Source organism: Tenebrio molitor, chromosome 2 (genome assembly GCF_963966145.1).
Source record: "Tenebrio molitor chromosome 2, icTenMoli1.1, whole genome shotgun sequence".
Classification (NCBI taxonomy): Eukaryota; Metazoa; Arthropoda; class Insecta; order Coleoptera; family Tenebrionidae; genus Tenebrio; species Tenebrio molitor.
The window spans coordinates 15575881-15596411 of record NC_091047.1 but is presented as its reverse complement, the minus strand read 5'-3'; the positions used below and the strand labels follow the sequence as shown (position 1 = coordinate 15596411).

At 31.5% G+C, this 20531-nt stretch overlaps 3 protein-coding genes across 6 annotated transcripts; 1 reads left to right on the top strand and 2 right to left on the bottom strand.

Annotated features, from left to right (window-relative positions):
- Nucleotides 1-504: 504 nt before the first annotated feature.
- Nucleotides 505-4537, bottom strand: LOC138122646 (methionine aminopeptidase 1D, mitochondrial). 4 transcript variants are annotated; one of them, XM_069036907.1, is made up of 7 exons: nucleotides 3564-4537; nucleotides 3386-3501; nucleotides 3262-3333; nucleotides 2999-3215; nucleotides 1422-1613; nucleotides 1110-1371; nucleotides 505-1057 (listed from the first exon to the last, which is right to left on the bottom strand). In XM_069036907.1, exons 3-7 carry the CDS (start codon nucleotides 3270-3272, stop codon nucleotides 858-860), a joined length of 882 nt encoding a protein of 293 aa, XP_068893008.1. In that variant the 5' UTR covers nucleotides 3273-3333; nucleotides 3386-3501; nucleotides 3564-4537; the 3' UTR covers nucleotides 505-857. The 4 variants fall into 4 exon arrangements, with proteins under 4 accessions (XP_068893008.1, XP_068893006.1, XP_068893007.1 ...); XM_069036905.1 differs by having other exon boundaries at nucleotides 3390-3501; XM_069036906.1 differs by having other exon boundaries at nucleotides 3386-4537.
- Nucleotides 4538-4798: 261 nt separating this feature from the next.
- Nucleotides 4799-18903, top strand: wit (wishful thinking). The gene is made up of 6 exons (XM_069036888.1): nucleotides 4799-5295; nucleotides 5686-5955; nucleotides 11257-11640; nucleotides 11695-12156; nucleotides 13432-13751; nucleotides 14293-18903. The coding sequence occupies exons 2-6, from the start codon at nucleotides 5709-5711 to the stop codon at nucleotides 15310-15312; spliced, it is 2433 nt and encodes an 810-aa protein (XP_068892989.1). The 5' UTR covers nucleotides 4799-5295; nucleotides 5686-5708; the 3' UTR covers nucleotides 15313-18903.
- LOC138122639 (uncharacterized) lies at nucleotides 18234-20528 on the bottom strand. Its single transcript, XM_069036895.1, has 5 exons — nucleotides 20372-20528; nucleotides 20187-20319; nucleotides 19668-20137; nucleotides 19500-19619; nucleotides 18234-19444 (listed from the first exon to the last, which is right to left on the bottom strand). The coding sequence occupies exons 1-5, from the start codon at nucleotides 20419-20421 to the stop codon at nucleotides 18922-18924; spliced, it is 1296 nt and encodes a 431-aa protein (XP_068892996.1). The 5' UTR covers nucleotides 20422-20528; the 3' UTR covers nucleotides 18234-18921.
- Between the last annotated feature and the right edge of the window lie 3 nt (nucleotides 20529-20531).

The window sequence follows — 20531 nt, the reverse complement described above, 5'->3', positions numbered from 1 at the left end:
GATACTTTTTTTTTGTAAGTTAAGAGCTAAACGTACTTGTTTTGTACAGATATTTTAAAAGCGCAATTTTTCCCACTTATAATCAGATTCGTGGTTTTGTGGTGTTTTAGTTTAAAAGTTTATTAATGGTGCAATAATCGTTTTTAAACTAAAACGGCAACATCCTCTTTGTTTTGTTATCTTTTTTCGCAAGATATTCTTTGTCTATCATAGTACAAAAAAAAATAGGTTACGTTTTTGTATTGCTCTAATTATCGTTTCTTCTCCTTAAATTATTTCGTTTTTATAGCCCCTTGTTAACCAATCCACTTTTAATATTTTTTAATGTTGACATATCCTTGGTGAACCTTTCTGTTATTTTATGAAATTCAAAGTAACAATTTAATTGTTCAGACTGCCTAATTTTGGGTGGCATTTGTTAACAAGTTAAGTGCTTCCAAACTGTTTGCACTGCATATTGTAAAAATATGTACTGAAAACATAGGCAGTCTAAAATATAGCTGCTAAGTGAAAAACAAATATATTTTTATATAAAGTCTAAGATGATGTTACAGAGATATGTCAGCATATTCACATCGCCATCCATGTATATATTATAAAAAAAAAGAAAAATAACCAAATATTTGAAAAGTATAAAACATTCCATTTTATACACAATTCTGTCGTTCATCCCATCACAATATGTATTGTTATACTTGGTTATTTTTCTATTAATCTCACTTTTAATAGTTGTAAATTTTAAGTGTATAGGATTAAAAGTGGGAGCAATATGTACACAGCTAAAATTTTAAAACTAAAAACGATACTACACTGTACATACCATTTATAAAAAAAGTATTTCTATACAAGCGTTTTATTTAGTCAGAAGGTATCGTCAAAACGTCGACACCCGTGTCTGTAATGAGTACTGTATGTTCAAATTGTGCAGTTCTTGCAAAATCAAGAGTTACTGCTGTCCATCCATCCTCAAGAATAACAATTTCTTTTCCTCCGTATGAAAGTGCAGGTTCTATAGTAAATGTCATTCCTGATCTCATTTCTCCAGGATAATTATTGTCTAAAAATGCTTAATATTAATATACTTGAAAAAACTTTTATTGTATTTTTACAGATATGAAAAATATCAGGTGGTCCATGAAAATAGTGACCAATGCCGTGACCAATAAACGCTGGAACTACAGTAAATCCTAAGTTGGCTGCTGTTTTTTCAATTAAATTTCCAATATCGCAAAATTTACGCCCAGGTTTACAGATAGAGATGGCTTCATTTAAACAAATTTCTGTAGTACTGACTAGATTCCTACCAAAATCGTCTACATTTCCTATTAAAAAAGTTTTAGAACAATCACCGTGATATCCATTGTAAAAAACCTAGAATTACCACATGAACTTTGTAAAGCAACTGAGTTGAAATTACATACTGTAATATCAATGTTGATAATGTCACCATCTTGTAATGCCCGATCATCAGGAATTCCATGACATGCTACATTATTTACAGAAGTACAGATTGACTTTGGAAAATTCTTGTAATTTAATGGTGATGGATAGGCGCCACTGTTTATAATTAAATCATGAGTGAAAATATCAAGATCATCTGTGGTAAGTCCTACCTAAATATATAATTTCAAAAATCAATTTATGAAGATTTATAGATATGTTAGTATTGTTTACAAATGTTAATATCTATAAAAAAAATATATCGGGTGTGTCAAAAAGGACGGACAGGCGTTTTAGTAGCATAACGCCTAATAACATTCACACTGGGATGCCTTCCATTAGGAAAACGCATGATGTATGTCTGTGCAACTAAATGTCGCGTTACTTTCTGCGCCACCAAGAGCTAAATACAATATTCATCTGCGGTAGAACTCATTTTGAAAACTGTCACAATTTCATTGGCATTTTTTTTTTTTGTTATATGTTATTCTAGCAATGTTGCCGCGTTTGAAAACCACTCCCTCACACCAAATTTCATCATATTTAACACCATATACAGGGTCTCCCAGAACTGGCGGACCAAAATAACACGGTGAAATCATTATCTTCTGGCAATAATAGGAAAAATATTTAAAAAAATCTATCCTCATTGGATTTTAAAATAAGAACGTTTTTAATTGACCAATCGCGTGTAGATATAAAATTACCTTAAAAAATTATATTGGTAACTATCGAAATAAATTTGATTGTTGCAAAGACATTATAATTGAATATTATGTCATAATAAATTATTTCTGACAATTCTGACAAGTCATTAAAAACGCGTAATGTTTACCGCTTCAGAATATTTTGATATGCTTGTCTTATATGAACAGTGTGATGAGAGTGCCACAGTTGCTCCTCAGGAGTACGCAATTCGTTTTCCCAATAGGGAACATCCTAGCAGAAATACTATAACCTGAAAAATACTATAACCTAAAAACGTCCGTCATTGCACAAACAATGCGGATACCCAACAATGCATGTGCATCATTTGAAATGTATCCATAGTTACAAATAAAGCAGGAAAACTAATTAATATGTAACTTAACATCAACAACAGGATTGGTCAGTTTAAATTGCTACTTTCCTAATCACTATTTAAGATAGATTTTTTTGAACATTTTTCCTATTATTCCCAGAAGATGATGAATTCACCATATTATTTTGGTCCGCCAGTTCTGGGAGACCCCTGTATAACACTGACGAAAAAACGGATTTCAAACGTATTTGTGAAAGGAATTTTTGGATATCTGTTAAGGGCACCTTTGAGAGTGGACACATACAATTTTATGTTCCCACATCAATAACAGGATCATTTATGTAGTTTTACACTTTTACAGGTAGTTTTATTGTAACTTCCAAAAGCTCTTGCGCGTTAACAAAAGGCCAAAACAAACAAAAAAATGTTCTATGATTACCTACCCTATATTTTGTATCTTCTTTAGTGTCTTGTGTCTGATCTTTTTGTCATGCCAGATATATCGAGATTAACATTAGTAACATTACTGAACTTTACCTTTACATAATTTCCAACTCTTTTAAGAATGTTTGCAGCTAATTTGCATGATTCTCTCATTCCTAAAATTTGTCTGTGATTTTTTATTTCTGGGGCTTCCATAACTTCACTGGGTTCACCTGTCACATAATAGCTTGGTTTAGGTATGTAATCAGGGACTTGTTTTTGTGGTGATACACTTCCTGGTTCAACAATGTTAAATTTGCCATAATCTACCCTTCAAACTTATTGTTAAAAGAAATTAAGTATTAATTATTACGAACTTTTTTCTCATCCAAAAGTTTTTCACAGCCCACAATTGCCGAAAGTGGAGGAGAATATTTGTTTTAAAATACCTACAAATGTTAATACAAATAAAATACTTAAGACATTAATTATTTAAAATACCTACATAACTGGATCTTGCTTCACTTATTATTTAAGCAAATACTTCTCATTGCAGTAAATTTAATAGATTACAAGGTTATGTTTAGCTACTATTTGACACTATTTTTGTTGTATAACTTAATGCACATATAGAACTTAAACCAACTTAAAACACATTATATTGAATAAAAAACTAAACTAAAACTGGCAGCCGACGTAATTTAACCCGTGATTATTTAACTACTTCTATCGTTACAACCACAGGTTAGAATACAACTTTTTGATTACCAGTCATCAACACTTCAACAGCACAAAGAGCAAATGAGAAATGACATTTTTGGTATTTTGTATTTTCTTTCTATTTTTACCATCGGCTAATCCTGTGGTATGGTTTGTCCAGCGAGAGATTGGTTGACATAAAAGTAACTAAATTCTATGTAGAGAAAGGAGTAGCTAGTGCACGTAAAATTTGAAATATATCCTTCAAGCAGTAACATTTTTGCCCTGAAATTATGCTATAATTAATGTATTCTAGTGCATTTTGTAGTGTTGGGCTAATTTAATACAATTTAAAATCTCCCAATCTCGCTGGCAGAAGTTTAGTATTGCAGATTAGCACAATAACATATTTTCCGTTTAGTTTTTTTTCACAAAAAAAAAACAGAATCCTGGGTTTTGTAATATTTTTCATTTCCTAATCGCACTGCATCGATTCGAATTCATGGGCACTTTTCTCTGATTTATTTAGGTAGGTATAGTCATAGATATTATTTCTCATTTACGATTTTATTTGGTGTTCAACACTGTCAGAATTTGAGAATTTTCTCCTGTGTCAACGGATTTTGATAAATGTCAACTTGTCAAAGCGAAACGTCAAGCGATTTGAAAGTCCAATTTATTCACGAACGAGTTTGAATACAACATTTTTTTGTTCGACGAGCTCCTTAAAGGCTCCAAATCGCTTAGAAATCTTTAAAATTATCTTGACGTTTCATTTTGACAAGTTGTGATATTCTGACAGTGTCGAATAAAAAACTACTATTAGATATGGAGGGAGCACTGCCTATGCTGGCAATGTACTCAATATTTCTAGATTCAATCGTTAATTTCACAAAAATAAATAAAAATCTCATCACCGCACTTTTCACCTAAAAAATAACAGTGACAGCGACAAAACTGACAGTTCACATATGAAAGCCGCAAAAATGTAATAACATGGGCATGGCCTACTTCGACTACAATCATTTAGATTTTAGAATAACCCTGTATCAAATTTTTAGCAACTATTAAATGACATAACTTTAGATACCACAATTAAGCATATCAGTCGAAGAAGACAGAATGCGGGGTTATTGGGGTTTCATCTCCAAGGCTAAAGCATTACGATTACGCGAAACAAATTTTCATGGTCACACGTGACACGACAAATCATCTAAATGTAGACGATAAAATTCACATAAAGTGTTAATTTCAAATTTTTAATTTAATTAAATAAAATTAAGAGTTCGTTTTATACGAATTGTGAAGAGTGTTGTGTGGCCAGCTTTAGAATATAGACAAGTAGACGAAACTACGAAAGACGAGTAGGAGTAGAGTAGAAGCAGAGTAGAGAGAGACGCAACGGTTGAACATAATAAGGGGAGGGGATATTATTTTTCACTGGGAGCATTTTTTAGTCACGTGACGTAACATAAGGCGGTGACTACAGCGGCGACATGACTGATTGTTGTGATAAAAACTAAACATTAGAGAATGTTATTAAAGCGATTCCGTAGGAGCATAGTTCAGACATCGTCTGCGGCTGATAACAAAATATGTGCGTGGTTCTATGTTTTGCCTGACGGAAAGTGTACAACACTCTGCTTAAGTTTGGCTGTGTAAATCAAGTTGTGCCTGTCTCAACACTCCCGTAACACTTTAATACCCATTTGGTAAGTAATATCAATTGTATTTACTAAAATTCTTGTATTTTCGTCAATAATCGAATTATATCGGGAAACTTCATGTATACCCTAAACAACGCCGAAATCGATCCGAATTAGGTACCCACATACGTACCATGCAATTATTTGATCAATACGTCGCATTTATAGTTTGTTTTTTTTTTTTAATTTAAATCTAGAGGTTATTCTTGTATTTACAACTGATTATTTTCTTACCTCTTTGTCAAACGTATTTATTATTCCCGTTAGATACAAAATACAAATAGTTTGCAAATGTCATGACAGCCATTTACCTACTGGTGGTATTTTTTATACTTAATTATTATAAAGATTAGTTATTTATTTGTCGACCATTACCAGTGTTGAAATTTGTTACAGACTATGACAAAGAATCCGAAGAAATGAAACTGGTGGGAACGTATATTATAATTTTTTTTACGTTTTTGCAATTTGTCAGTGCAATTAAAGATAACTCCAAAGATTTTATATTGTGCGCAAAGGCAGTTGGTTTAATTACACACATCACTGAAGATGGGGGCCCCGAAGAAATTTCAACAGAATCCCCTGATGAGAAGTGTATCAAAAATTACTGTTACACCCTGTGGCGGGAAGATCCACATGAGGGAACCAAAACCATCATGGGTCAAGGTAAGATTGAATTTAGTTTTGAAATGCATATTTGAAGACATGATATATTTTTATGGTACATATAATGATTCAATAATTATCAAAAGAAATTATGTATTCGAATTCCATAGGACTCTTGATATACGTTCTTTTAGACACTTTGTATGCAATACTGACTAATGCAAAATACAACAGACATATTAGAAATAAATATTATGTCCCCACCACAAATTTGTTCGTGTTAAAAGGGTTTTTTAGCCTCAATGTTCTAAAATTTAGTTCGTAGTTCCTTATAACGAAAATTTCGTACTAACCCAAAAAAGTCTCATAAAACCCTATACTGGTCGGGGCAACATTTTTATTCGTATTATCTGGGTGTTCGTATAATCCGAGTGCGTCTTATCGAGGGTTTACTGTATCTTGAATTAAAACATTTGTTTTACACTAGCTAGTTTCATTAGTCTGCAGCTAGGAGACATGTAGTACAAACATATTTTCCCAAAATTATAAATTGTAAACATTTTCTGAAAACAACAATGAAATACTCTTAAATGTAAGCTTAATATAACCAACAAAGGCTTAGCGAAGAATAAAAGTGAGAACTAATACTCGCCTAACAATAAATCCTGAACCATGATACGAAATTTTCCTTCATAATTACAGCAAAATTTGTTGTTGACAAAAACGGATATTATTCAATGTTTATCGTATCGTATCGTATTTTATTATATTTACCTGACTATCCACAGCACTGAATCTGCACCTGGAAAGCTTCTTTGTGCAGTAATTCACATTAATTTCTGTAGCAATACGTATAACGCTTTGGTGGTACTGCGTTGTTTTAATATCAACTCTAGGTTCTGATGTTAAATTGCAGTGGAGCTTCAATCAAGATTTTTCCAGTGAAATCAGATCGGCTCGTACAGCATGATTGTCTCACTTTTGCATCTTATAACCAAAATATAAATTTGGACTCCATATTTTATTTGTTGGAATTTGTCAGCAATCATTCTTCAGTAATCAGTAGTCTTCCGCTTTTTAACTTCTTACAGTTTTTGTGAACAATGTGGTGGTTTAACACTTCGTCATGCAGTTCTATGAACATCAAATTCAGTTCTGGTTCAGCAGTAGTGGGTGTGCAACAATATTTAATCGAAAAACATTATTTTGGGGGCGGGTTATTGTATTGGGTGTTTTTTTTTTTTTTAATTTCACTTCAAAGTTGGCGTTGAAGAGTCGATTGTGGACGCACCACTCGTCAGTCTGCACAAAGTGAGGTTAGATTTAAACAGCTGATCCGTGATCTGTAATCCGTGGTACGTTCATAATAGACTCTTCAACGCCTACTTTGAGGTGAAATTTAAAAAAACATGATAGTTTGATCAGCAACGATGCAGAGAGGTTTTGCCGAAAGTCCAAACAAGATTGTGTATGGTAAATCCAATCACCATTTTGGTCCTTCCCATTTCGAAAATATAAGGTCATCGCGAATATTTTGTGTTCTCGAGTTATAGTTGTTCCCGAATGGTTTTTTTTTTTCGAAAACGATAGTCTTTTTTTTATCCGAGTAAGTGAAAGGGGTTTTATTTTTATTGTCTTGAATTAGTGCAAAAATCATTGTACATCGACATTGTGTAATACTTCTAATAAATAATAAAATCCCTAAAATTAATACAGAACTTGTTATGTTAACAAATTTCCAACTCGAGGTACCTAATTGTTGAAAAAATATGGTATTATAAGGAAGTCAACTTTTTGATTACCAGATATCCGTCAGTCGAGTGCGAAATTCTATATACAAGTGTCCCACAGTTGCGAAAAAACTCCACAACTTGTTTATTATTAAAGATATCAATTTTTCATTTTTTCTAGATGATAGTTATGCTTCTACTGCACATTCGGAAAATATTGCGGTATACCTATATACAGAATGTCCCAATATTATAAAAACACCAAAGTTATGTTTTTTTTTAAATGGAACCTACCCAGTTTGATTTCATTTTTGGATTCTTTGCTAAATTATCGATCAAATCTATAGAGGTCGTTTTTACTTATCTGCCATCATGGTTTTATTAGTTCTGGATACCCCAACACCCTATATAAAATTATAAACGTATGTCGACTCTGAAAAAACATAACTATCACAGACTTCGGTACCTTCCCCCATCTCATTCTAATCTGCATTGAAATATGTTTCTCTCTGTTATTACGTACAGTCGATGGACAAATAAAACTGGGACAAAAATGACAATCACATAAGTCAAAATTTACAAATTTGCATGGTTTAATTACGGCTTTATCACAAATAGGTTAACTTTGGTATGACATATTATATAGACACTGACAAATACATTGACAATTCAATGGTCTGATTTACATAGATTAAATTTTAAGTCTCCCAGTTTTATTTGTCCACCGACCGTACGTATGTCGTTGTGATTTTTTGCAAATGTCAATTTTGAAATTTGAAATTAATTCAAAAGTCTGAAGTGTCATAAAACTTGATGTTTTAATTTCCAACATTATTCCTGCATTCGTAAAATAGAATAATTGCAATAATGAGAACGTGCATAATTTGTTCTACTCCTTATTGTTCTTCAAGACAAGACCGGTATGTAAAATAGACGATTCTTTACAAAGACCTACATGAAAAAATGATTTCAGTTTTCCAAAAGAAACCTTCTTAAGAAACAAATGGATGTCAGCATAGAGTGGCAAGAGACAATCAAAGTTTTAAAAGATGGGGTTAACTATTTGTTCAAAACATTTTCGGAATTCTAATTAGGATGAATGTAAAAAAACACGAAAAATTTTAAACCAATACCTGAATTTTCCTACCATACCTAATGAATAAGCCTCTTAATCTCAATTTTGCAAAAGAACATTGTAGTGGCAACAAAGGTTTAGCGTATAAAACTGAAATATTTAATTTCTCTTGCATGACTTACCTATTTTTAAAAATTCTTAGAAAATGAAACGACGACTGCTCAATCAGCAGATGCTACATATAACAGCAGAGCATTTTAATAGCCCTCGAAGAGCAAAACGACATGTAAATATGATCCAAGAATAGGGAATAAGGGCAAGCAAAGGGAAACACACTACGAACATAAGAAAACTGCAGAAGCTCTAAATAAAAACAAGACAAGAACAATGTTGTATTATTTAATAATGAATAAATTTAAGAATCTATTACGACTAATATTTATTCTGGCCTGAATTTGAATTTACGCACAAATTAAAGTTAAGTGGTTAACAAAACTACAGTTGTTGAAGGCAGACAACTCTCTTCACCTTTGCAGTCCAAACCTGGATTTCCTTTTGTGAAATCTTTCTCAATATTGGGACAGCCTGTATATACAGGGTCTATCAGAACTGGCGGACCAAAATAATACGGTGAATTCATCATCTTCTGGGAATAATAGGAAAAATGTTCAAAAAAAATCTATCTTAAATAGTAATTAGGAAAGAAGCAATTTAAACTGACCAATCCTGTTGTTGATGTTAAGTTACCTATTAATTAGTTTTCCTGCTTTATTTGTAACTATGGATGCATTTCAAATGATGCAGATGCATTGTTGGGTATCTGCATTGTTTGTGCAATGACGGACGTTTTTAGGTTATAGTATTTTTCAGGTTATAGTATTTCTGCTAGGATGTTTCCTATTGGGAAAACGAACTGTGTACCCCTGAGCAGCAACTGTGGCACTTTCATCACACTGTCCATATAAGACAAGCATATCAAAATATTCTGAAGAAGTAAAGATTAAGCGTTTTTAATGACTTTTGTAATTGTCAGAAATAATTTATTATGACATAATATTCAATTATTATGTATTTGCAACAATCAAATTTGTTTCGATAGTTACTAATATAATTTTTTAAGGTAATTTTATATCTACACGCGATTGGTCAATTAAAAAGGTTCTTATTTTAAAATCCAATGAGGATGTTTTTTTTTAAATATTTTTCCTATTATTCCCCGAAGATGATGATTTCACCGTATTATTTTGGTCCGCCAGTTCTGATAGACCCTGTATCTATGTCAAATGTACTTCACCTACACAGTTGCCACATAAATTTTCGTACATAGTTGCCATACTTATGCACAATCATTTTGAATCACCTATATGTCAGACCGAAAGTTTTCAAAACCCGCGCTTATATTATTTTTACATCATTATAAGTTTGAGCTCAAGTGCATTCAAAAAAACTTTAATACGAAACAGAGAAATCCATTAGAGAAAATGTTTGGATTTTTTTCGAGTGTGTATTTATTTGACTATAAATATTTTTTTCTCACAAATGAGAATGTTAGACAATAACAAAATAATTCAAAATAGATTTCAGTGGGTTTTTTTTTAAGCAAGAACTTAAGTTTCTACATTAGTCACAGCTATTGGCAAAAAGTCATTTACTAATTAATTGTTTCCTTAAGATCGTCTCCCTTTTTTGACTTTATAATTGTTAATGTTAAGAAATCAAACATTAAAAGTTAATATATGGTCTAGATTGGTAAATGAAGGAATTAATTGACCTGTTAATAAATGAGCACTACTGAAAGAGTTCTGGTATGTTTTTTGTCGTTTATTTTACTAATCTAAAAACAACCATATGTTACAGTTTAAAAGCCACTTATGTTTGAATCATGTTGTAATGAAAGAAACATTTTACTACAGTTTAATACCCACGTTTTCGAATTTATTAGATCCATATTTTGTTTTAATGAACGATAGTAGAAGGAATCTCGATAACTCAAAATCAAATATGGAATCATAGTGATGCGAATTTTCAAGATTTTGTAACTTTTGAAACAATAGGTTGGACTTACGTCGAATGACAATGCTTCAACGTAGTTAAACATTTTACTTACGATTTGAGTTGTTCACACAAATCTGCTCTCAAGAAACTATGTATTTATGTGAAGAATTCTTATTGTACGTGTGACTCATAACTACAATATAATCAACAAAAAAATTTATAAGTAACTATGGAAAACAAAATGTCTCCAAACGTGTGGCATGGCTTCAACCATACTAAGATGATGAAGGAAGTTTTTGCCTAAATCCAACAAGCAATGTTGTGTATGGTAAACCCAGTCACGTTACCATGTCGAAAATAGAATTCTAACATGAATATTTTGTGTTCTCGAGTGAAAATCATGTTTAAATGAAATTGGCTTAAATGTTACAATAATTAACAACTGACATATTTATTTGATTTCCATAACCGTCTTTTTTGTTGATAATATGATAATTTTTAGAGGTTCGTCTAACGCACACAGGTACTGAGGTTTTTATTAAAAAAAAATATTTTTTCCAGGTTGTTGGGACACCTCGGGAAAACCAAACGAATGTGACAGGCCACAGTGCCTTGCTGAGAATAAACCTCCAAAGGCAATGAACAATACAAAATTTTGTTGTTGTTCAGAGGATATGTGCAATGTAAATTTCACTGACGCCTATGTACCTGCCGAAGATTTCCCTCCATCAACTACAGAACTAGCACCCAAGAAATCTGTAAAGTCATTTATTTGGATAGGGGCAGTTGTATCGTTCATAATCATCACAATAATCGCGTTACCTACGTCGTATTACCTCTGGAAAAAGAAACCCAAAAAGAGTGATGTAGAAAGCTGTCAACAGCATCCTGTGCCATCTTCAGCAGACTACAGTTTAGACAAATTAAAACTTTTGAATGTTATAGGTACGTTTTTAAACTGATTTTTGTTAAGCAACTAATTACGCGAACTAATTCTAGGTCAAGGCAGATATGGTTGTGTTTGGCAGGGAGTGATCGACGATCAGGAAGTTGCCGTTAAAGTGTTTGCGGCACATCATCGCAATTATTTTCTCAACGAAGATGAAATGTACAAGCTCTCGGGTGAAAATTCAGCCTTGTTAAAATGCTTTGGAGGAGGTGAATACATGGTGGCTCCAGGAGGGCTAGCAGATTACCTTCTTCTACTCAGCTTAGAACAAGAATGCCTACAGGAATATTTAAAAAATCATACCCTTGACTTAGTTACTCTAAGTAAAATGAGTCTTGGAGTGGCCAGAGGTCTTGCACATCTACATTCAGATTTAGGCAAACCTTGTATAGCTCACAGGGACATCAACAGTAGAAATATCCTAGTTAGATCTGATCTGACCTGCTGTATATGTGATTTGGGACTTGCGGTGGTACCAAGACTCGCCGAAAATAAATCTATTAGTGAAGCTGGTGAGTTTGTTTTATACTTTATATTTTTGAAACTAAATACTCCTTGAAAGTGAAACTACATTCGCGGAACATTAAATTTTGGTACAATGACATTCTTTGACATACTCGTAGTAACAGGTAATCTATTATGAAATGGTGTAACCTGTAGCATCTTGTACGACATTAATTGTCATATTCTCTCTGACATCATTTTACTGATTAAATGAATTGTAAAGTGTATTGGGACAAAATTAATTAATGAAATGATTCTTCTTTTATTAAATTTTGATATTGGGGCATGATTTTGACTAATTAAAAAAAACTTTGACAATTCAATAAATTATTCCCGTTTTGTTGACATTGAACGTAGTCAAGCAGGGAAAAATTTTAATTTCTCACAAAGTTTTAAAATGGCTTCACAATGGCTTATCAGGTTACCACATATTGCAATCGAAACTCCCTGATTACTAAGGAGTTCGTTTTTGAAAATAATTTCCATATTTTTGTTAAATAAATAACCCAAAATAGAAAAGCATGCTAATTAATTATACCCGTTTAATAAGAACCATTGTATGTAGCACTCGTTCTATATCCCACTCGTGCAGTAATATCTAATCTTATTAAACCAGTGTAATAAATAATAAGTGAAATATACGGGGTATCAAGAAGGACTGTTTAAGTTGGTAACACTGGATCATATTTTAAATCGTATAACAGGAGTAACTTCCGGTTGTTGGTGGCTTGTCGTTGTTAATGCTATACCTATATCAGATATTTGTCAAATAAACCAACAAAACATATCCAGTTGCAGTGTTATAAATAAACGAATAAAAAAATTTTCTTAATTGTACTGCCAACTTAAACAGTCCTTCTTGCTCACCCGGTAAAATAAAATAAATTTTTATTTTATATTTCACTTCTGGAAAAAGGGCATTTTAGACACATAATATGAAAAAAATATTTTTACGATGCAACATCTATTAAAATTTGATAGGATACCAACGGTAACAGTTACTTCAATCAAATTATAACTGTTAATGTGAAAAACAAGAATTTGTTTTATAGTTTAATTAATTCTGTAGATGCAGTTGACAAGTTAAATGGCAGACATTTTCGGTGCAAACTCCGTACTCTTCAATCCACCTACTCTTGCAAACTTATTCTCAAAAATACTAAACTTGGCTGATTTTTTGTGGTCCAGTTCATAAATAGAGAACTGTGGCTTCAGACCAACTATGTTCTTGATTTTATGACCAAGGTTTTTCTTTACTTCACTATATTGTAATCGTTTTTAAGGTACCCTTAGGTATATGGCTCCTGAGGTTCTAGAAGGAGCGGTTAACCTACGAGATTGTGAAAGTGCTTTGAAGCAGATAGATATATATGCATTGGGATTGGTGCTGTGGGAGTTAGGAATCAGATGTACGGACATGCAGAACTCTGAACCACCATCATATTCGCCGCCATTTTATAAAGAAGCAGGTGAAAATCCGACCTTGGAACAAATGCAAACTTTAGTTAGTCGACACAAAGCTAGACCACTATGGCCACCATCTTGGAAAGACACTGCTGCTGCTCGTTTATTATGTGAAACTGCAGAAGATTGTTGGGACCAGGTAATTTTTTTAATATACTTTCAAAATGAGATAAAATCTTTATAAACCACAAAGAAAAAAAGAAAAACAAAATTTCGTTATCTACTGTACAAAATAGTAACGTCGAAGCAACAACGATTTGATAGCAGACATTTACGAGGGTTTTGGATACCGTATTCTCCTTGTGTAGTATTTCACTTCTTCCAAATTTAAAATGGAGAAAAGTCTAGTTGAAATAGAGCATATTACAACAGCCTAACTACAAACAAATAAACCTAAAAGTTTAAACCCTTTTTTAATATAATACATTTTTTTATACTAATGTTCAGTTTTTTTATTTATTTAAAAAAATTTGTAGTGCAAATAACGATTTTCTAAATCGCTTTCTTTCGATTTTCTATTGTATAGTTATTAATTATGATCACAAATAAAAAAAATAACGATATGTATATTAAGATATTACAATCACTTAATACTAGGTAATTGTTGTCGGTCAAACTCGTATTGTTTTGATGTAAAGAATGTTGAAAATAATTTTCATAGTTTTTATTTTGTTTTGTAGGACGCTGAAGCACGGTTGACATCTCTTTGTGTGGTGGAACGTCTCCTAGAATTACCGTTACTAAAGGGTCGCGTGCTACATTCTATGCATCCTCCAGCGAGCCCCACACCGTTAATAAACAATAATCATCTCCACGATCACCAGATCGATATGTCAGTAGGCACTGTAGAGACTCTTTTATCGCCTAGTGAAGAACATTGTAAAAATTCTAATCAGTTAGTGGCTTGTGTGACTCCACTTCAACCTTACCAGGGACGCAATCCTTGCCTCGAAAGAAATTTGCTTTCTGGATCGAGCGACAGTCTCTTAATTGATAAATCATCAAAACATTGTACTAGTTCCGAATTTCAAAATTTAATCACAAATGACTTTCTCAACTATCAAATAAACTATCGAGCTATGCCCATTCCGTATCTTCAGAACGCTGTACACGGTAGTCCGAAACAGTCCAATACTAGCAGTGAAACTTCTAAAAGCAAATTTAAGTGGAATAGTTTTATGAAATTATTTCCGAATAAGAAATTTAATTCCGATGATAATTCAAGTAAAGCAACCCAAGTGAAACTTAATGCGAAATTAGTCAATGGATTTGGCCAAAATGGAGTAACGACTTCTTTGTTAGCTGAAAGCGAAACAAAACGGCCTTCAACTTTGCCCCTGACACTCAAATCTCAAGAAAACGCCTTAAATTCTTGTGGTGTAACGCAGATATTAAAACGAAAAAATAGTTTGTCTCGTCAGCGATCTTTGGAGCAGTTTAACGAAGTTTTTTCTTCAATTAGTGATTTGTCCAGACTGAAAGATCCTTCACAAAGAATTAAAACACCAGGTGACGTCCCACCTTCTGTTCGCAGAACTAGAGGTAAAGCTGCCAAAGAGTCCGCAAGGTTTTCATTATATGATGACAGAATGATGTGTCGTGGACAGTGGGGTAGTGCACCAGATCTGGAACCTCCTGTACCTCCAAAACTACCACAATTAAATGATTTACAAGACAGAGATAGTGTAAGTAGTTTCTAAGTTACAACTTTGATTTATAAAATTATCCTACTCGAGCAGCAATCTCGACATACATATTAAAGAGCTGTTATGTTATAAAACCAGCAATTTATATATTTTTTTAAATTAGGTATTTCGAAATATGAAAAACAGAATAGCAATGTGACAGATTCGTATTGTATTTTAATTATAAATAAATTGTTGCTTAGCAATGGGAAATAATGTTATTTAAAAAAAAAAATTAAATATCATTTTCTTCAAATAATTATATAACATTTTTTTCTTTAAATTAAAACCAATGACAAGAGGTTACGTTTCGAGATAAACTTGAATGACGCCTTTTCAGCGTTTCGTAACTATTTTTTGTCAAATTAAAATTTCATTTTTTTATGTTGTACAAATCGCCAGTAATGATTTATTTTGATATAATAGATACAAATACAGAATCAAATTACGAAATGTATATAATAATTTACTTAACAAGAAATCGTATTAATAGCTTAATTACACAGCTACGGACCATTGAAGTCTCACATTGGAATACGTAATCGTATGATAGTTCTAGAGAGTATTCTTGAAAAATGAAGGAATAAATTCGAATGCCCTAATGACCTTAAGCCGTTTACAGTGTATTTTTAAAAACTATGTCGTAAAATATATAAACAGGTTTACGTATAGGTAAGAAAAAGAAAATTCAAATGAGATACAAAAATAGCTAGTTAAGGCATAAATTACAAGTAAGAAGTTTTGCTTTAATGTGTCACGTTCGGTTTAGAATTTTACCGTAAATAGTAAACACAAAAAATAACTTTTTAAACATGACAAGAGTAAACACGTGTCTTGAAATAAATTATGACTAACACAGGTTAATTTCAACAAATATTACAGTGATTCATTTAATCTATATGGATAGTTAATCTTGTATTAAATAAAGACAATAATTTAACACTTGATTGCACATTTACATTTTAATCATATTAAAAAATTACCAATGAAAACGGAGGTATAACTCATTTTAAAACTGCCGTACTTTTCTATTTGCTATTAAGTCAATAATGAGGTCTAACAAATAATTTACGACTATCTAATAGAATGTTTTAAATATTGTTTTTTTTTTTTTAATAATATATGAACTATCTTTTTCTTTTGTCAGGGTAATTTAAATATTTAGTCTTTTCATGGTTTCAAATATTTTGGATTTCTAAGTGCAATCATAAAAGTAAACATGTTCTTTCAACTATATGAGGTCTCACTTGCCACAAAAGCATTTACTGTCTTTTCTAGATTTAAGCATCGTATACCATATTCTATGCGAATGTGATAACTTTTATTATTCAACCATGCACTTTTACTGCTATAATATTCGTATGTACATACGTACATATTTACTGTACAGTAGTCCCCCTTTATCTGCTGTTTGAAAATATAAAAAAAAAATACATATTTGAAAAGCATAAATTTATAAATCCACACAATTCATTAGATAATCATTTATAATACCACGAGTAGTCCAAATTATGTCGATTATTTTTCAAACTGGTCACGAATTATCAATTGTGCTTGGGAATGAATCCCGAGTGCATGTAAAATTATCGACAATTTGACATGCACGAGAGGATATTTTGGCAGACTATTTCCTGAGAAAAATTTACATGATAAGTAAGTACAAATAAACGTAATTCTTTTTAAAATATAAAATTAATACCAAATGATTTTTTAATTAGGACTACGCGAAAATTTGGCACTAGTGCAATTAATAATAAATAATTAATAAATAATACTGATTATCGCTGTAATTCGATCGCTATTGGCTAAAATTCAAATATTCGAGCTTTTTGATTGGCTTAAATTTTTCGAAGGAAATAGTCTACGTTATCACTTCGCCTCGTTTCATCATACAGGCAAATCTTCTGCATTACTAGAACGAAGAAAGATCTACATTTTGATATCTTAATGTGTGTCATTTTTAAATCAAACTGGATTATAAGTATATGTGGGGTTTCTGTATTAGCCGCGGAAGGGCTTGGGACCTATTCTCACCGATAGAGAGGGACTATCGTATAAGCTTTCGTTCTATTTTAGTGTTCTTGTGCTGATGTGTTAATATAAAATGTAGATATTCTATATTAACTAAAGCACTAAGAGAAATTACAAAAACATGTTTGTAATATTATTCTTTTAAGCGTTGAGACAGCAATTAATATTTATTGTCAGTTTTTAACAATTGGAAAAATGGGAATAGTTCCGTGTAAATTTTTTCTATACGCCATAGATAGATGTTTGAATATTTTTTTTTCAATAAAGATATGGCCTCAGTGGACCATTTTGTTAGACTGATGATTTTTTTTAATGAAGTAAACATCTGATAGACCAATATTTCAAATATAACTGGTTTCGTATACATTTTTTAAATTTGAAAATTAAAACGAGCAGTTGTTTCAGTACATTTAATTTGTGTAGAAGAACACCAGAAATTGTGTTTATTAAAAATCAACTGTTCACACCTTATGAGACGTATGAATGCCTTTGATGGAAAATCAAAAAAAAAGCCTAACAATTTGCTTAACGAAACTCGTATAATTACAAGTTATCGCTAGCCCTTACTTGTGGACTGAATTGTGTGTGCGAGAGAAGTACATACATTGTCGATTTAATTAAAGACTCAAATCTAAATAAATCCATTTGAAACATTTTGCATGACAAGTATGTTATCGTATTTCCATTATAAATAGTGTTCAATCAATAACTCTAATTTTCCTGCATTTCATATGGATTTATTAGTCAAGAAAAATACGAAAAACCTGAATGCCTACTCAGCTTAAAAGTATTTAAAAATCTTTTATGCTGTAATGTAAAGTAAATTTATGTTTTTTGCTAGTATCTGTATATCATATATCATATTATGAAGAATTTAATTGTATCTTTCTTGGGTATTTTGTTAAGTTCACACGGTCGCCTGTGGAATGTTAAAAACAAAAGTGTATAGCTCAAAGTATTATTTTTGTAGTTACACTAAAAAGAGGTTGAATGGTACAATTCAATGTTACTCAAATATTTTCTAAGCAAAAAATATAAAACGAACAAACCTTTATATTTACTTTAAGTAACCACTTTCTTTAAGTCATTAGTAGATGTAGTCATATAATATAGATGCATAAATTGTAGATTAAATTAAAAGTTATGCAACATACTCCAAAAAATTTTCTGTGATTATATTAGAAATTTTATTTTAGAAAATATTGTATAATTTTTTTATTTGGCTGTGTAATTGTGTTAACCGCGCATTCCTTATTATTTTATGAGAATTTGAGATGAGGTACTCAGAATTGTTTAAATTGCAAAAAGATAGTGTCAAGTTATTCATTATTTCATTTTTTTTTCATAAATTGTTTTTATTTCAGATTTGAGTATCTTACTCAATATTTTTCATAGATAATGAATAATAATACCATCTGCAGATTTAAATCACAGCAAATTTTCAAAAAGTACTACATATAATCGAAAGCAACTTGCAAAGTTGCCTATTTATTGATTTTTTTCTTATGTGTACATACAGTTGTCAAGATATGCATAAATGATGAAGATTTAAGATTAATATATTAAATAAACAAATTTCAACTGGTATTTATTCTAAATCCCACAAAAACGTTCGTATTTTTTAACGTCACTTTGAGTTACTGTGCGCATAACAGTGTCAACAGCATTAAGGAGGTCGTTCATTTGAAGTTTTCTTGCTTTCACAGAATTAGGAGGTAAGTCGCTTAACTCAGAGCAAATCACATTCGAAAAGTCTTGTTCTCCCAAAACAGGTTCGTAAAACCCTTCTTCAGTGTGTTTCCAAATTTTTGTATCTTCCAATTCATGAAGGGGAATGTTCAAAGCATTCTGAATTAAATCCAATAAATCGGAACCTGAATATCCCTCAGTTTTTTTTAGTAATGGAGTCCAGTCAACAAAGCCGTCATGAAACTGCACATTTTTTGTGAAAAATTCAAAACGCTCATTTTCATTAGGAAGGGGAATGTATATACGTTTCTGAAATCTCCTTAGAATTGCTGTGTCCAAATCCCATGGACAGTTAGTAGCGCAAACTGTATACATATTTTTACACTCTTCTGTACTGGACATTTGGCACATAAATTCAGTTTTGATCCTAGATTTTTATAAAAATTTGCAAATAAAGTTATTTTACTCAACATTTTAAATACCTTCTAGTATGTTCTTGTTCACTTGCAGTTCTTTTTCTACAAAATGCATCTATTTCATCAATGAATAAAATGGTAAAATGGCAACTTCTCTTTAAATATTGAAAAAACATTTTAATAGTTCTAAAAAATATGAGATATTATTTGCAGTTCACTAAGGTACCTAAATACTTTTCAGTCTGCCCTACATAGTGAGAAAGTACATCACTAGCGGAGATGCAATAAAAAGTTGCTTTAGCTTCTGCTGCTAAAGCATGAGCAAGCCGCGTTTTACCTGTGCCTGGTGGACCATAGAATAAAATACTATTACATATTCGATGATTATAAAATAATTGTGGTTGAGTTTTTGGTAATATAACCAGAGATCTTAATATCATTTTAACACCAAGCAATCCAATAATTTCACTTAAACCACTCACTTTTGGTATTTCCATACTACTTTGTACAATATGTAATAATTTATCATTTTTGTCTAATTTCCCTATTTCACTTTCTACAATCTGAGGTTGGATAAAACTTGTTTGGCAATTTATTGGTGATGCTATGTTGAAGCATTTATTAATTAAAACTTCTTCTTGCATTACGTTTTCAATTAGATTAATCAACATAGTGAGCTGTTGTTTTTGTTGAAATAATGCTACCTAAAAAACTTGCTTCAGTTTGTGAAAAATATCTTACGACAAAACAAACAAGAAAATCACAATGTTCTGTTTCCCAAGCAATAATAATATCAATTTTATCACAACAACTCTTCAATTCCTTTTGAATTGTTGAATAATGTATTTGTTCACTTCCACAAAAAAGGCTTTCCACATGTTCAACACTAAAATTTTACAAGAATGATAACACTGTATTTGCAAAATATTTGATGGTACATTTCTATTGCTGACAAGTAAGTGTTTATAATGTTATGTTCAAGATTCATTTTTAAACATTAGTGATTCCATTAACTGAATAACTTTATTTTTCAAATTTCTTAGCCAACAAAAGTAACTTTTAATTTGCTGTGTTGGTAAGTGAAACAGTGAAATTGGT

What these genes read in the sequence shown, in the direction of transcription:
- LOC138122639 (XM_069036895.1), bottom strand. Translation starts at nt 20,421, where the DNA reads ATGAATCTTGAACATAACATTATAAACACTTACTTGTCAGCAATAGAA. An exon ending in TACTTGTCAGCAATAGAAAT is followed by an intron (nt 20,320 to 20,371) that starts GTACCATCAAAT and finishes GTAAAATTTTAG; the next exon opens with TGTTGAACATGTGGAAAGCC. An exon ending in CAGAACATTGTGATTTTCTT is followed by an intron (nt 20,138 to 20,186) that starts GTTTGTTTTGTC and finishes CAAGTTTTTTAG; the next exon opens with GTAGCATTATTTCAACAAAA.
- LOC138122646 (XM_069036904.1), bottom strand. An exon ending in TTATCAACATTGATATTACA is followed by an intron (nt 1,372 to 1,421) that starts GTATGTAATTTC and finishes TGGTAATTCTAG; the next exon opens with GTTTTTTACAATGGATATCA. An exon ending in ACCTGATATTTTTCATATCT is followed by an intron (nt 1,058 to 1,109) that starts GTAAAAATACAA and finishes AAGCATTTTTAG; the next exon opens with ACAATAATTATCCTGGAGAA.
- wit (XM_069036888.1), top strand. Translation starts at nt 5,709, where the DNA reads ATGAAACTGGTGGGAACGTATATTATAATTTTTTTTACGTTTTTGCAA. An exon ending in CAAAACCATCATGGGTCAAG is followed by an intron (nt 5,956 to 11,256) that starts GTAAGATTGAAT and finishes TATTTTTTCCAG; the next exon opens with GTTGTTGGGACACCTCGGGA. An exon ending in AAAACTTTTGAATGTTATAG is followed by an intron (nt 11,641 to 11,694) that starts GTACGTTTTTAA and finishes AACTAATTCTAG; the next exon opens with GTCAAGGCAGATATGGTTGT.